The 16,191-nt window shown below is 40.2% G+C and overlaps 1 protein-coding gene and 1 pseudogene across 1 annotated transcript in view; one reads left to right on the top strand and one right to left on the bottom strand.

Moving 5' to 3' along the window:
* The window catches only part of LOC110542587 (transcription initiation factor TFIID subunit 1-like), a 36,109-nt gene extending 25,998 nt beyond the window's left edge, over nucleotides 1-10,111 (top strand). Inside the window, 8 exon segments of the mRNA XM_060376811.1 lie at nucleotides 213-290; nucleotides 1,721-1,870; nucleotides 2,042-2,161; nucleotides 2,404-2,579; nucleotides 3,230-3,408; nucleotides 3,727-3,937; nucleotides 4,432-4,597; nucleotides 10,055-10,111. Of these exon segments, the coding sequence (XP_060232794.1) occupies nucleotides 213-290; nucleotides 1,721-1,870; nucleotides 2,042-2,161; nucleotides 2,404-2,579; nucleotides 3,230-3,408; nucleotides 3,727-3,937; nucleotides 4,432-4,597; nucleotides 10,055-10,111 (1,137 nt within the window).
* A 235-nt stretch (nucleotides 10,112-10,346) lies between these two features.
* On the bottom strand, nucleotides 10,347-11,084 carry LOC132651563 (uncharacterized; annotated as a pseudogene).
* Between the last annotated feature and the right edge of the window lie 5,107 nt (nucleotides 11,085-16,191).

Here is a 16,191-nt window from a genome sequence, read left to right on the forward strand (position 1 = left end):
TATCTTCTAGTAGCTCAAGGATCTCAAGGATGTATAACAGTAACACATACATTAGCAATTACAGTATCCATTTTCCATGAAGATGGTCTGTTTTATATATATATATATATATATATATATATACATTTGATATTCAGTAAAACTGTTTTCAGAAGAAAAAAAAATGAGTTCTTCAGTTTACTTTATTTATGCATAGAATTGTCCTCTTTCAGGATGCTGGCTATGGTGCGAAGTCCTTTTTTGTGCCTGAGCGAGAAAGTGAAGATTTCCAGATGAAGATTGACGATGAAGTGAGACTTTACTATTTTTTTTCTGATACAAAATCTTGCTTTGTGATGCAGTCTGACCAGAAACTTTAACTCTTCCTACCACTGTCTCCCAAGTGTTAAGAGTATAGACACACCACCATGCCCAGAAACACTTTTTTAATCTTGATTGTATGAATGTGTGTCTGTGTGTGGGTGTGTGCACATAAGTAAGTGAATGTAGGTGCTTATAGAAGACCAAAGACATTGGTTCCTCTGTATGTGGAGTTGGTTGTAAGCTACCTGACATGAGCATTGGGAACTGAACCCAGGTCCTCTGAAAGATCAGCAAGCTTTCTAATCCCTAAGCCATCTCTCCAGCCTGTCTTCTCTCTCTCTCTCTCTCTCTCTCTCTCTCTCTCTCTCTCTCTCTCTCGCTCTTTCTCTCTCTCTCTTCCTGTGTGTGTGTGTCTGTTCCTCTCTTTTTCTTTTTTCTTTCACTCTCTTTCTTTCCTTCCTTCCTTTCTTCCTTCCTTTCCTTCTTTTTTTGTGTTTTTTTTTTTTGTTTGTTTTGTTTTGTTTTTCATTTTTCTTTCAACAGGGTCCCTTTTTTGTTGTCCTTGTCATTTTGGAACTCACTATGTAGACCAGACTGGCCTAGGATTCACAGAGATCTGCTTGCCTCTGGATTCCAAGTGCTGGGATTAAAGGTGTCACTATACCTGGCCCTGTGGCTTTCTTAATTTAAAGAAGACTTTTAAAGATTTATTTATTTATGTGTGCCTGTGTACATTATCTTAAGAGGGGATCATATAGATCTCTTACAGCTGTGTTTACAGGCTTTTGAGAACATAGGGCTTGTTATGTGTGTGTTTGGATGCACTGTTCCGCCCTTATGAGCAAATGCTTTAAATCACTGAGCCATCTCTATGGCCCTCAACTCTTGCTTTTATTAGTGCTTCTCGTTATCCCTTTCAAAATGAAGGTTTAGGGCTGGTGAGAAAGCACACATCTGTAATCCTCTCACTCTGGAAGCAGGAGGATCAAATATTCAAGTTTGAGCTCTAATTCATAGGGAGTTTCTGACCAACCTGGGGTAGAGACCCTACTATAAAATAAATGAGAATAAGTAAGCCATTTGTGTAACTGGACAATCAAATGCAGTTGTCCTTATAACTATGAGCATTATGTATATGGGTACAACACTAAAAACTGAAGTTCTAGGGATAATGGACTGAAGAACATCGCTGTTCCACATAGTTCTTATCCAGGTTGCACTCTGACTCTTTTTAATACCATGATTCAGGTACCAGAGAAGAGAGCTGAGCATTGGATAGCTGCTATATTTAAGTTGATGTTTGGATAATTTAGGAAACTGTGAATGGGATCAGGGTAGTTATTCTACCCATTTTAGATAGTGGCTAGGCATCAACCAATATTTTCCTCAACCCTGAGAATCCTTTTCTTTATCTCAGGTTCGTACAGCTCCTTGGAATACTACAGTGGCTTTCATTGCTGCCATGAAGGGCAAATGTCTTCTGGAGGTGACTGGAGTAGCAGATCCCACAGGCTGTGGTGAGGGGTTCTCCTATGTGAAGATTCCAAACAAACCAACACAGCAGAAGGTGAGGGTCTTTGAATTTCTTTAAATCACAGAGGAAGGGATGAGGGTTGGGAAATACAGATGAATAGAGTGGAGGTCCTGGAAATGGTTCATTTCCCTGAATAGCATATATACTACATTTCTACTCTTAGGAGATCAGTTTCATATTCTCACTTGTTTTTGTTTGAGATAGGGTGATAAGGAGCTTCAGCCTGTGAAAAAGACAGTTACAGGAACAGATGCAGACCTTCGTTGCCTGTCTCTGAAAAACGCCAATCAACTTCTTCGTAAATTTGGTGTGCCTGAGGATCAGGTGAGTATAGACAAGGGGAACTCCGAGTATGAGGCTTTCTATAGATAGAGAAACGGTAAGAAGGTATTGAAAGGAACCATCTGGGGTCTTTATGTCACACATATCATTCTAAATACTTTACCAAATCTTTCTTAACTTCATTTAGGTTTTGTGTTCTTGTCTATGTGTCCCTACTGTGGTCCTGGTTTGTAATTTTATGTCCCTGAATGAGTTATTTATGTGTAGCTCTGTGTTTTTCTCAGATTAAAAAGTTGTCCCGCTGGGAAGTTATTGATGTAGTACGCACAATGTCAACAGAACAGGCTCGCTCTGGAGAAAGCCCCATGAGCAAATTTGCCCGTGGATCAAGGTTTTCTATGGCCCAGCAGCAAGAACGTTACAAAGAGGAATGTCAGCGCATCTTTGACCTGCAGAACAAGTATGTTGATTCAGTAGTTTAGGAATTTTAAGCTGGAAATGGGTGGTTTCCTGTACGTGTTTTCTTTTGAACTACTAAGACAAATACTTTATCACTAAACTCTGTCTCCAGCTCCCAGGTACTATATTTCTGTTTTGAGATGAGGTCTTGCTATGTAGCCATGCTGATCTGGAACTTCCTGCTATGTAGGATAGGCTGGCCTCCTGTATCTATTTGTTTTAAGTGTGGTGATGAGTATATTGTGTCCTCTGGTGACTTAATAGTTGTGTGACAGAATAGTAATGTGCTATTAACGTGATCCATGAATGTAAATGTTGTGGTATGCTGGAGAACTGAGCAGTGCTTGGGAGGCTGAGACAGGGAGGATAATCCAATTTAAGTCATTCTTGGGGTAGAGGGAGGAAGAGCAAAGAGTGAGAGTCTCTTTCAAGAAAATTAACAAAAGTGGACTGTGTGCTAGCTTTTCTGCAATTCTGCAAATCTGTGAAATGTATAGAAAGATGTAGTTTTCTGTTATGGTTCCATATGTTTGTAGATATGTCCATACTTTTGAGTATTTTTTACAGTTGATTTCTCAGTTTACTACTCAAGCCTACTTCTTTGTACACTCATATTTCCCCTGGTCTTTAACTTTTTTCCTCTCTTGCTAGGGTTTTGTCATCAACTGAAGTCTTATCCACAGACACAGACAGCAGCTCAGCTGAAGACAGTGACTTTGAGGAAATGGGAAGGAACATAGAGAACATGCTGCAGAACAAGAAAACAAGCTCTCAGATATCTCAGGAGCAGGAGGAGCAGGAACGGAAGGAACTCCAGCAGATGCTACTGGGTAAGGGGGCTCCTAAGACAAGAAGAGGATCAAAAACGGGGCTTGGGTACCTGCAGGGTATAACTGAGTCCAAGCTGGAGGCAAATTAGAGAATGATTGTAGAGAAACCTGGAAATGATGTGGCTACATTTCTACAAACTAGACTGCAGTCTGTGGGGAATAAGTCCAGGTGTGTGTTTTTACAGGTAGTAACAACCCTGCTTTTAATAGAACTGTAGTTTTATGGCATGCTGAATGTCTCCATTCAACCCCAAGAAGAGGTCATTTGGGTGTTATGGGGAATATTTCAAAAACATTTTCTTTTTCACCTTGCATCAGCAGGTTCAACAGCAGCAAGAAATAATCACAGAGATGATGATACAGCTTCTGTAGCTAACGTTAACCCTTCTGCCACTGGCCGCTGTCTCAAGATTTATCGAACATTTCGAGATGAAGAGGGGAAAGAGTATGTTCGTTGTGAGACAGTCCGAAAACCAGCTGTTATTGATACTTATATGCACATACGGAACACAAAAGATGAAGAATTCGTGTGAGTTTTTGTTGTGTTGCTTTTGAGTGTGGCATGGAAAATGATGATGGAGACACACTATGTATGTGAGCTGTAGTGATAGGAATATACACAGTTATTCCTGGAAATCTGCTGTTAAGTAGGACCTTCTTGTCTTTAGATCTTTGGATTTGACCAGAGCCAGATTACTGGGAAAATATCCAGGTTGGCTACGTTTGGATTGTGGCTGTCTTGCAAAAGTCATTCCTACAATGGGGGATTTGACAGAAGGAGCAGGGATTGTAGACCAGTCTGGATTGCAAAACAGTGTCTCAAAAATCACCAGCAAAATATTACCTATTATTCAGGACTTGGACTGAGAAATGTTACTCAATATATGTGGGGGACTGACTACCAAGGAAGAGGAAGTTTATCTCACCGTAGTGGGTGAATTACATACATTCTGTGATAGAAGCTTTCAGGATACTCATCTTAATTTAGGTTGCTTAAGGTCCTGTATTTTTCCTGTTCTTCAGTCAGAAATTTGCCCTTTTTGATGAGCAACATCGAGAAGAGATGCGAAAAGAACGTCGCAGAATTCAAGAGCAATTGAGAAGAATTAAACGAAACCAGGAAAAGGAGAAGCTGAAGGGTCCTCCTTTGAAAAAGCCCCCAAAAATGAAGGAACGTCCTGACTTAAAAGTAAGTAGAGTAAGCTGGGCATGGTTGGCACATACCTTTTTAAATTAATTTTTATATGAGTTACAGTTTATTCACTTTGTATCCCAGCTGTAGCCCACTCCCTCATTCCCTTCCAAGTCTACCCTTCCTCCCTCATCTCCTCCCAACCTCTCTCCAAGTCCACTGAGAGGGGAGCACCTCTTCCCCTTCCATCTGACACTAGTTAATCAGGTCTCATCAGGACTGTCTGCATTGCCCTCCTCTCTGGCCTAGCAAGGCTGCTCCCCTCTCAGGGGGTTGTGGTCATAGAGCCTGCCACTGCATTCATGTCAGAGACTGTCCCTGTTCCCCTTATGAGGGAGCCCACTTGGATGCCAAGCTGCCATGGGCTATATCAGTCCAAGGGTTCTAGGTTGTATCCATGAATGGTCCTTGATTGGAGTATCAGATTCAGAAAAGACCCTTATGCCCAGATATTTTGGTTTGGTTGCTCTCCTTAAGGAGCTCCTGGCTTTTCCAGGTCCCACTATCTCCCCCTTCTTTCAGAGGATTCCCTGCACTCTACCCAAAGTTTGGTTAGGAGTCTCAGATCTGCTTTGATACAATGCTGGGTAGTGTCTTTTACCACAGAGATCTTCTGTGGTAGGCTCCTATCCTGTTGCCTGTTTTCTTGTTTGTCCTTCTGAGTGACGATTGATCATCTTACCCAGAGACCTCCTTTCTTGGAATCTTTAGGTATACAGATTTTAATATGATTATCCTATATTGTATGTCTAGTTTCCACTTATGAATGAGTATGTTCCGTGTGTCTTTTTGCTTCTGGGATAACTCACTCAGAATGATCTTTGCTAGATCCCACCATTTGTTGGCAAATTTCATAATTTTCTTGTTTTTAATTAGTAAGTCGTATTCCGTTGTATAAACATTCCCCAGTTTCTGCTTCCATTCTTCAACTGAGGGACATCTGGGTTGTTTCCAGGTTCTGGCTATTACGAATAAAGCTTCTACGAACATGGTTGAACAAAGGTCCTTGTTGTGTACTTGAGCATATTTTGGATATACTCCTAGGAATGGTAAAGCTTGATCTTGAGGTAGTGTTATTGCTAATTAGCTGAGAAAGTGCCAGATTGATTTTCAAAGTGGTTGTTCAAGTTTTTATTCCCACCAGCAATGGAAGAAGATTCCCTTTTCTCTACAACCTCTCCAGTATATATTGTCACTTGAGTTTTTGATCTTAGTCATTTTGGTGAGTGTAAGGTGAAATCTCAGGGTCGTTTTGATTTTCATCTCCCTGATTACTAAGGACGTTGAGTGGTTCTTTAAGTGTTTCTCTATCATTTGATATTCCTCTAAGGAGAATTCTCTGCATAGCTATGTAGCCCTTTTTTTTAAGTTTGAATACTTGATTTGTTGCTGTCTATCTTCTTGAGTTCTTTATATATTCTGGATCTTAACCCTTTGTCAGAATTGGGTTTTTAAAAGTACTTTTTCAGTCAGTAGGCTGTCGTTTTGTTCTGAGGACAGTATCCTTTTCTTTATAGAAGCTTTTCTGTTTAATGTGGTCCCATTTATTGATTGTTGGTCTTAGAGTCTGTGCTGTTGGTGTTCTGTGCAGGAAGTTTTCTTCTCTGCCAATGAGTTCTAGACTCTTACTCTTAGACTTTTTCTTCTAACCAATTTATCTTGCCTGGTTTCATGTTGAGGCCTTTGATCCACTTGGACTTTAGTTTTGTGCAGGGTGATAAATATGGATCTATTTTCATTTTCTGCTTGTAGACATCCAGGTAGACCAGCACCATTTGTTGGAGATGCTGTCTGCTTTCCATTGTATGGTTTTAGTTTCTTTGTTCACAAATTACATGTCTGTAGGTATGTGTATTTATTTCTTAGCCTTCTTCAGGTTCATTGATCCATGGTTCTGTTTCTATGCTAGTACCATGCTGGGGTTTTTTTTTTTGTTTTTTTTTTTTTATTATTTTTTTATTTTTTCAATGCAGTTTATTCAGGAACATTGAACAATCCTCGGACCCTGGGGAAAGCCAGCCCACAGCTTAAATAGCCTCTGGGTAGCCAACCCAGGCGTGCCACGGGGGCAATGCAGATAGGTCCACATACATGGAAGCAAGCCAGGTCCTCGGCCTTAGCCAAATGTGGAGTTGTTCGTGACAGAGAGCACTCACCATCGGGAAGGTGGAAGGCGGAAACCAGCTCCATCTTTAAGGCATAGCATTCCGAAGCTCTCTACAGTTCCCCCTTTTTGTTTTAGACGCATCAGGCAAGAGTAGAGGTCTGATCTCTGATATTAGAAATAAATTGGGACTATATTTTATTATTACTGCTTTGTAGTACAGTTGGAGATCATGGATGGAGATACCTCCAGACAATCTGTTACTGTACAGGATCATTTTGGAAATTCTGTGGTTTTGTTTTTCTATATGAAGTTGAGAATTTTTCTTTCAAGTCCTGTAAAGAATTGCATTGGTAATTTGATGGGAATTGCATTGAATCTGTAGATTGCTTTGGCAGGATGGCCATTTTCACTATGTTAATCCCACTGATCCATGAGCAAGGGAGATCTTTCCATCTTCTGATATCTGCAATTTCTTTCTTCAGAGACATGAAGTTTTCCTTGACTAGAACTTTCACTTGCTTGGTTAGACTCACACCAAAGTCTTTTTTTTTTTTTTTATTAGTGGCTATGGTGAAGGGTTTTGTTTCCCTAATTTACTTATTGGCCCTTTTGTCCTTGGTATACAGGAGTGCTTCTGTTTTTGGTTTCTTTGTTTTGTTTTGTTTTGAGTTAATTTTGTATCCAGCCACTTTGCGGAAGGTGTTTATCAGTGAAGGAGTTCTCTGGTTGAATTTTGGGGTTGCTCATATATGCTATCATATCATCTTCGAATAGTGATACTTTTGACTTCTTCCTTTCTGATTTATATCTCTTTTGGTTGACTTAATGATTTAGCTAGAACTTCAAGTACTATGTTGAAGAGTTAAGGAGAGAGTGAGCAGACTTTTGGCACATATCTTTGGTCTCAGCACTTGTCAGAATCAGGCAGATCTCTGAGTTTGAGGCCAGCCTGATTTCCAAAGCAAGTTCCTGGAAGACCAGTGCAGTTTTACTGAGAAACCCCTTTCTTGAAAACAGCCACAACAAATGTTAGTATAGTCTAGCCAGGTGTGGTGGGACTCCCTGTAATCCTAGCACTTGATAGGCAGAGGAAAGATTGTGAGTTTGAAACACAGAGAGTCTCTGCCTCAAAAAGAAAAGGCAAGTAGAGAAATGTTTTGTGATATGACCACAGCTAACAAAGCAAAGGGAGAAAGTATACATTTTCCCTCAGCTTTTGTCATAATTGCCGACCAGAAATGAAAGCAACATTGTGGGGTGCTGGATTATATTATTTGATAATATACCTGTCACGACATCTGCCTTCCCAGCACTAGGGAAGCTGAAGCAGGAGGATTCAGGAACAGAGCAGCATAGCAAGTCCGAGCTCCTCTGGGCTACATGAGACCCTTGGGAAGAAGATACATAAACAAACACATACTCACTTTACTGTAGGATTTGACTATCTTTGGTATATTTTATTTATATCTATATACTTTTGTTATTGAACGTCAGACCCAGGACATGATGTGTATTAGCCAAGTGCTCTATTGGTTAGCTGTTTCCCCAACCTCACAATCCTTTTCTAACATGGTAGCCTACTAAAAGAAGGGGCTGGAGAGAGGGCTCAGAGTTAAGAGTGCTTACTGTATAAAGGACTGGTGTTGGATCTGTAAGACCTGGGGTCTCACAGCTCAGGAGTTTAAGATCGTGAATTTCCCAGAAACTCCCCCAGACCAAGACTCATTGCAAAAGCAGGAGGTTTATTAACCATTGTGCAATCATGTCACCCCTGCCAGTCAGCAAAGAGTGGCAACGTGAGAGAAAGGCCTTTAGCTTTTTAAAAGAAAAATTGCAGGAAATTTGAAGTTGCAGTTTTTGCAATTTAGGATTGGATGAGGAAACTATAAAGTAAGATAATTGGTTAGTCTTAGGTGCTCAAGCTTGGCCAGTCCTGCCAAGTGTGGATGCAGCTTCAATTTAAGGTGGATCCTTAATACTTGAAGATTTGGCTGGAGGTTAGGAGCTACTCAGAAGAAGGATAGAGGCCATCTGGGTTCGTTGCTAAGAAACACTATCTTGAAGACATGGTCTAGTATTCTTTTTGCTGAATGAAGGTCATTGCTTGCTTGCTTTTTTTTTTTATCTGTCCTCACAGATAGGGTCACATTCCTCCATTCTCTGAAAATGGAGGAGTACTATGAGGCTTTAGCTTAACCTGGACCTAAAACTCAAAACTATAGGCTTTAAAGACATATAGGTTACAAAGTTAGCCTAGCCCTTTCAGATCTTAGCACAGAGCTCTGTGTGTGGCTGATGAACACCTGTAACTTCAGCTTCAAGGGATCTAAAACCTCCCTTCTTTCCTCAGTAGTTACCTATGCACAGGCTTATGCACACACCTATACACACATACATATAAAGCATATACTATGTTTTATGTCTATGTACTTCACCTACATATAAAACATGCCTTAAGAACAGAGTTAGAAAAGTACAAGAATACATAGCATCCAGATTGTTTTTCATCACTTAGGTGAAAGATTCAAAGTACTGTACATAATGTACACAATGAAATAAAGTTATCTGTTGCAATTAGAAAGAACTGTGAACCTGGATACAGAAGATCTGGTTCTGCTACTTAATAGTTTTGTGACCTTAACCTTTCCAAACCAGTTTTTATAAAATGGTGTCTGTTCACTGGAAGGTGGTGGTGAGCTCATTTAATCCTAGCATATATCAGAGTCTCTGGAACTGGAGTTGAAGCCCATGTTAAGTTGTCATGTGAGTCCTGGTAATTGAATCTGGGTTATGGAACAATTGCTAGTGCTGACTTTTCTTTGGATAGTAGGGAATGATTTGGCCTTCCCTTTTGGAATTGGTGCTTATATGAATTTCCAACAGACAGGGAGCAGAGCCCTGGCCTACACTTTGGCACATGTTTTCTCTCCCTCCTTGACAAAAAGCGCATGTTTCAAGCCTTCTTCATTAGAATCCGGGTGTCTTTTATTCCTTAAGGTGGATATGCAAGGTTTGACAACCCTATGTGGACTGACTCCAGTGGCAAGGTCTTGAAGTCTTCTTGTTCTGCAGGAGAAGTTTGAATGGGTATAACCATCATCCTTGTTTTTCTCCTGGTAGAAGTAATATGTCTGAGGACCCCATGGGGAGACGTGGAATGTCTAAAGGTACTCTTGATGAGTGGGAGCAGTTCCCATTGCCTGTTGTAGAGATGGAAGGTCCTATGCTCTTTTTGTTTCTGGCCACTTTTGTCTGATGAAGAATGACTGAGCCTTCATTTTGATGAAGGGGATGGTTTGTAACTCTCACATACTGAATAGGAATCTTGAAAATCTGCTTGTTCAAAGGGGGCTTTGGTAGATTTGGCTTTGGTAAATTTGGACCATCTAGGGATGCCTTGGTGAGATGTAGAATTCTGAGGCAGTCAATATGAAATCATGAGTATATGCAGCCTCCTGTGGTAGTAGCAGAAGTCGAGACACTCACTGATACCAGTTTTAAGCCTTGTACTAGATTCATAAGAAATAGAAGCTCTTCTAACCTTTTTGGAAGAATGGCAGAGCTTTGAGCCTAAATCTGATGGCACAGATTTGAGGCCTGTTTGGTCTACAGAGGCATGTTTTGATCTTGTTTTCTTCTTCAACCTAGGATATCTGGAGTCACCTCATGGAGACTGAGTGAATGTCTGAGATCTTCTTTAGGAGGTGTACTAGATTTGTAGCTCAATTCTGATGATGTTGGGTTTAAGACGTAGGGGGTACTCCTTTGAAGAGTAGAGGTAAACCTTGAGTCATACTTAGAAGATGTGAGTATACTTTTGTCAAAACAAATAGATTTTAAGCCACTAAGTTCTGAAAGGGAATATCTGATATTTCCTTCAGAAAATGACATAAATCTCAATATCCTTTTGGTAGAATTAGAAAGTCTAGGGTTTATTTTGTAATTAGGGTAATATCCTTGGCAATCTTCATGAGGAGTGATATGGATAAAGTCTCCCTGTGTACAAATGAGCAGTCTCAGAAACTCTGTTAAAATGGAAGGTTCCACAGTCTTTTAGGTAGATGACCTTGGTTCTAAAGGCTCTTGAGATGGTTCACAAAATTCCAGGGTTTCTTGGAGATGTGCTGATGTTTGCAGAATGCCTTAGTTGGATGCTGAAGCATCTAGTACACCTGTATTTGATTTCAAATGTACCAGAGGTCCTGGCAGAGTTTGTAAAGGTTCTAATGACCCTGACACAGATTCTGAAGTCTTAACAGTGGCTTGGGTAGATGACTAAGGTTCTGATGTTTCTGGAGTAAGTGGTGAAGGTTGCAGAGTCCACACTGAAGGAAGTGGCAGTCCAAGATAATCTTGGGCAGAAGGTGAATATTCCATAATCTCATAGATAGAGTGCTTTGGGATGTTCTTAGGGTGCTTTGGCAATGTTTTTAGTGTCCCATGGGAAGATTCAGAAGGTTCAAGATCTCTTGAATTAGAAGATGAAAGTCCTAAAAACCTCTTGATTCAAAGAGGACCTGGGGCCTCTTAATATGACAAGGAAGGATCTGGATTCCCTTGAGCATATGGTGAATGTTCCAGAGATTTTTTTCACAATTACAGCACTTTAATAATATCTTGAAGTTAAATAATAACTTTTGTTAATATAGAGTTGCTCTAAGTTTCTGGGAATTTTTTATTTTATTTTTTTATTAATTACACTTTATTTACTTTGTATCCTCCCTGTATTTCCCTCACTCCTCTTCTTCCATTTCCTCCTTTCCTCCTCCTTTTCCATGCATACTCCTCTCCAAGTCCACTGGTAGGGAAGGTCTTCTTTCCTTCCTTCTACTTTTAGTCTGTTAGGTCTCGTCAGGAGTGGCTGCATTGCCTTCCTCTGTGGCCTGTTAAGGCTGCTCCCCCATCAGGGGGAGATGGTCAAAGAGGAGGCCAATCAGTTCCTGTCAGAGACAGTCCCTGTTGCCATTACTATGGAACCCACTAGGAGACTGAACTGTCATGGGCTACATCTGTGCAGGGGTTCTGGCTTATCTCCATGCTACTTGGTTGGACTCTTAGAGCCTTTGCTACTTGGTTTGACTATCAGTCTCATGTACCCAGATTTTTTGGATCTTTTGCTCTCCTTGTGGAGCTCCTATCCCCTCCAGGTGTTACCAACTCCAACTTCTTTCATAAGATTCCTTGCAATCTCCTCAAAGGTTGGCCATAAGTCTCAGCATCTGCTTTGATAGAGCCATTCAGAGGCCCTTTGTGGCAGGCTTCTAACTTGTTCCCAGTTTTCTCTTTCTCCTGATAGTCACCCTGTTTGCCTTTCTGGATGGGGATTGAGTATTTTAGCCAGAGTTCTCCTTTTTTTTTTTTTTTTTTAATGTGGCTTTGATTTTATTTCTTTATTTTTTTCAATGCAGTTTATTCAGAAACCTTGAACAATCCTCGGACCCTGGGGAAAGCCAGCCCACAGCTTAAATAGCCTCTGGGTAGCCAACCCAGGCGTGCCACGTGGGCAATGCAGATAGGTCCACATACATGGAAGCAAGCCAGATCCTCAGCCTTAGCCAAATGTGGAATTGTTCGTGACAGAGAGCACTCACCATCGGGAAGGTGGAAGGCAGAAACCAGCTCCATCTTTAAGGCATAGCATTCTGCAGCTCTCTACAGTCCCCCCTTTTTGTTTTAGATGCATCAGGCAAGAGTAGAGGTCTGATCTCTGATTATTAGAAATAAATTGAGACTTTGTACTGATGTTCATTTAGGTGTCATCCACCCAAAGAGCATCAGACCCGTCTGATACCTTTTTCTCAGAGGCGGGACCTGGGGCATCAACCCGCATGCAACCAGACATGCTCTTCTCTGGGTCCAAAGCGGCTGACCCTGAGTGCAGTGCTTAGCCTCGCATCCTGAGCGTAACATTTTAGCTTTTTATGGTATCCAACCATGCTTGGGGAGAATGTCCTGCTTCAATGGCTGTAAAGGCCTGAATGATCAAGGCTGCATCACACTGTTGTGAGACTCTAAACTTGCATATATACCACAGGCAAACCAAGGAGACCAACATGCAGAGTTCTCCTTCTTGATTAATTTCTTTAGGTGTACAGATTTTAGTAAGTTTATCTTACCTTATATGTCTATATGAGTCGGTATATACCGTGTGCAACTTTCTGCTTCTGGGACAACTCACTCAGGATAATCTTTTCCAGTTCCCACCATTTACCTGCACATTTCATGATTTCCTTGTTTTTTTATATTGCTGAGTACTATTCCATTGTATAGATGTGCCAAAATTTCTATATCCATTCCTCAGTTGGATTGGCATCTTGGTTGTTTCCAGCTTCTGGCTATTACAAATAAAGCTACTGCAAACATGGTTGAGCAAATATCCTTATTGTGTACTTGAGCCTCTTTGGATATATGCCTAGGAGTGGTATGGCTGGGTCTTGAGGAAGCGCTATTCCTAATTGTCTGAGAAAGCACCCAACTGATTTTTCAGAGTGGTTGTAATAGTTTACAATCCCACAAGCAGTGGAGGAGGATTCCCCTTTCTCCACAGCCTCTCAGCATGCATTGTCACTTTAGGTTTTCATCTTGGCCATTCTGATGGGTGTAAGGTGAAACCTTAGGGTCATTTTGATTTGCATTTCCCTGATGACAAATGACGTTGACCATTTCTTTAAGTGTCTTTACCATTCAGTATTCCTCTATCAGGAATTCTCTGTTTAGTCCTGTTTCCCATTTTTTAATTGGATTACTTAATTTGTTGCTTTTAAACTTCTGTAGTTTTTCATAAACTTGGATATTAGCCCTTTGTCAGATAGGGTTGGTGAAGATCCTTTCCCAATCTGCAGGTAGTCATTGTATTCTGATGACAGTGTTCTTTGCTTTACAGAAGATTTTCAGTTTCATGAGGTGCCATTTATTGATTGTTGTTCTTAGAGCCTGTGCTGTTGGTGTTCTGTTCAGGAAGTTGTATCCTGTGCCAATGACTTCAAGGCTTTTCCCCATTTTTACTTCTAACTGATATAGCTTGTCTGGTTTTATGTTGAGGCCTTTGATCCACTTGGACTTTAGTTTTGTGCAAGGTGATAAGTATGGATCTATTTGCATTTTTTTCTGCATGTACTCATCCAGTTGGACCAGCACCAGTTTTTGAAGATGCTGTCTTTTATCCATTGTATGGTTTTGGCATGTTTGTCAAAAATTAGTTGTCCATAATTGTGTGGTATTATGTATGGTTCTTCTATCAGATTACATTGATCCACCATTCTGTTTCTGTGCCAGTACCATGCAGTTTTTATTACTGTTGCTGTATAGTACAGCTTGAGATCAGGGATGGAGATACCTTCAGAAGATCTTTTATTGTAGAGGATTGTTTTAGCAATTCTGGGTTTCTTGTTATTCCATATGAAGTTGAGAATTTTTCTTTCCAGGTCTGTAAAGAATTGTGTTGGTAATTTGATGGGAATTGCATTGAATCTGTAGATTGGTTTAGGTAAGATGGCCATTTTTACTATGTTAATCCTGCCACGCCATGAGCATGTGAGATCTTTCCATCTTCTGATATAGTCTTCTAATTCTTCCTTCAGAGTCTTGAAAGTTTTTTTTCATACAAATCTTTGACTTGCTTGGTTAGGGGCTAACCAAAGTAGTTTATGTCCTTTGTGGCTTTTGTGAAGGGTGTTTCTTTCCTAATTTTTTTCTCTGCCCTTTTGTCTTTTGTATACAGGAGTGATACTGATTTTTTTGAGTTTATTTTATATCCAGCCACTTTGCTGTAGGAGTTCCCTGGTAGAATTTTTGGGGTCACTTAAGTATACTATCATATATCATCTGCATATAGTGATACTTTGACTTCTTCCTTTTCGATTGGTATCCGCTTCATCTCCTTCAATTGTCTTATTGCTGTAGCAGGGGCTTCAAGAACTATGTTAAAGAGATATGGAGAGAGTAGGCATCCTTTCTTTGACCATGATTTCGGTGGGATTGATTTAAGTTTCTGTCCATTTAATTTGATGTCGGCTTTATGCTTGCTGTATATTGCCTTTACTATGTTTAGATATGTGCCTTGTATCCCTGATCTCTCCAGTATTTTAAACATGAATAGATGTTGGATTTTGATAATGATTTTTCGGCATCTAAGGAGATAATCATGTGGGGTTTTTTTTCTTTCAATTTGTTAATATGGTGGATCACATTGATGGATTTCCGTATATTGAATGACCCCTGCATACCTGGGATGAATCCTACTTTGGTCATTGTGGATGATATCTTTGATGCGTTCTTGTAGTCAATTTGTAAGTAATTTGTTGAGTATTTTTGCATCAGTGTTCATAAGTGTGACTGGCCTGGAATTCTTTCTTTGTTGGGTCTTTGTGAGGTTTAGGTACCAAGGTGACTGTGGCTTCATAGAATGAGTTTGGTAATGTTCCTATTTTGTGCAATAGTCTGAAGAGTATTGGCGTTAGCTCTTCTTTGAAAGTCTGGTAGAATTCTGTGCTGAAACTATCTGGTCCTGGGCTTTTTTTGGACGGGATACTTTTCATGACTGCTTCTATTTCCTTAGGGGATATATGACTATTTAATTGATTTACCTGGTCTTGATTCAGCTTTGGTAAGTGGAATTGATTAACCAAATTTTCCAATTCATTTGGATTTTCAAATTTTGTTGCGTATAGACTTTTGAAGTAAGTCCTCAGTGTCTGTAGTTATATCCTCCTTTTCATTTCTGATTTTGTTGATTTGGATGGTGTCTCTCTGCCTTTTAGTTAGCTTTGCTAAGGGTTTGTCTATCTTGTTGATTTTCTCAAAGAACCAGCTCTTCATTTCATTGATTCTTTGAATAGTTTCATTTGTTTATAATTGATTGATTTCAGCTCTGAGTTTGATTATTTCCAGCCGTCTACTCCTTTTTGTTGTGTCTGCTTTTTCTTTTTCTAGGGTTTTTAAGTGAGCCCTTGATCAGAAGGGCCTTATCTAAAACCATTTGAGGAAGAATTGGAAAGATTGAAGACCTTTTGGATAGAGGATTAACTTGAAACCCGTCCTGGAAAGGAGGAATGTCTGAATTTCACTCTAACACAAGTGGAAGTTCTTTGGAATTTCTGGGGGCAGATGTGAAATGTCCTATAATCTGTTGAACATATTGTGTTAGTCCCATAACTCATTTGGTATGTAGGAACAGTCTCTGAGCATCTCAGAAGAATTGGAGTATCCCACATTCCTTTGGCTAGGTAGGGAAGGCATTAGCGACCCTTGAATATGTGGGGAGATTACCAGTCCATGTTGGTCTTCAGAAGAGTTAGCAGAAAATGGCACAGCCCCTGTAGCAGCAATAGGTTTTTCTAACACAGTAGACATAGTCAGCCTTCTTTTCACCTTCTCAGGCATGGGCAATAAATATCAGGTCAATCTTTTTAATTTTTGGTAATAGGCTCCAGTGCAGATGGTCTGGTTTTTCTGCTCAGTGGCTTACTCTTGCACTTTGGAACCT

This window comes from Meriones unguiculatus (assembly GCF_030254825.1).
Source record: "Meriones unguiculatus strain TT.TT164.6M chromosome Y unlocalized genomic scaffold, Bangor_MerUng_6.1 ChrY_unordered_Scaffold_23, whole genome shotgun sequence".
Taxonomy (NCBI): Eukaryota; Metazoa; Chordata; class Mammalia; order Rodentia; family Muridae; genus Meriones; species Meriones unguiculatus.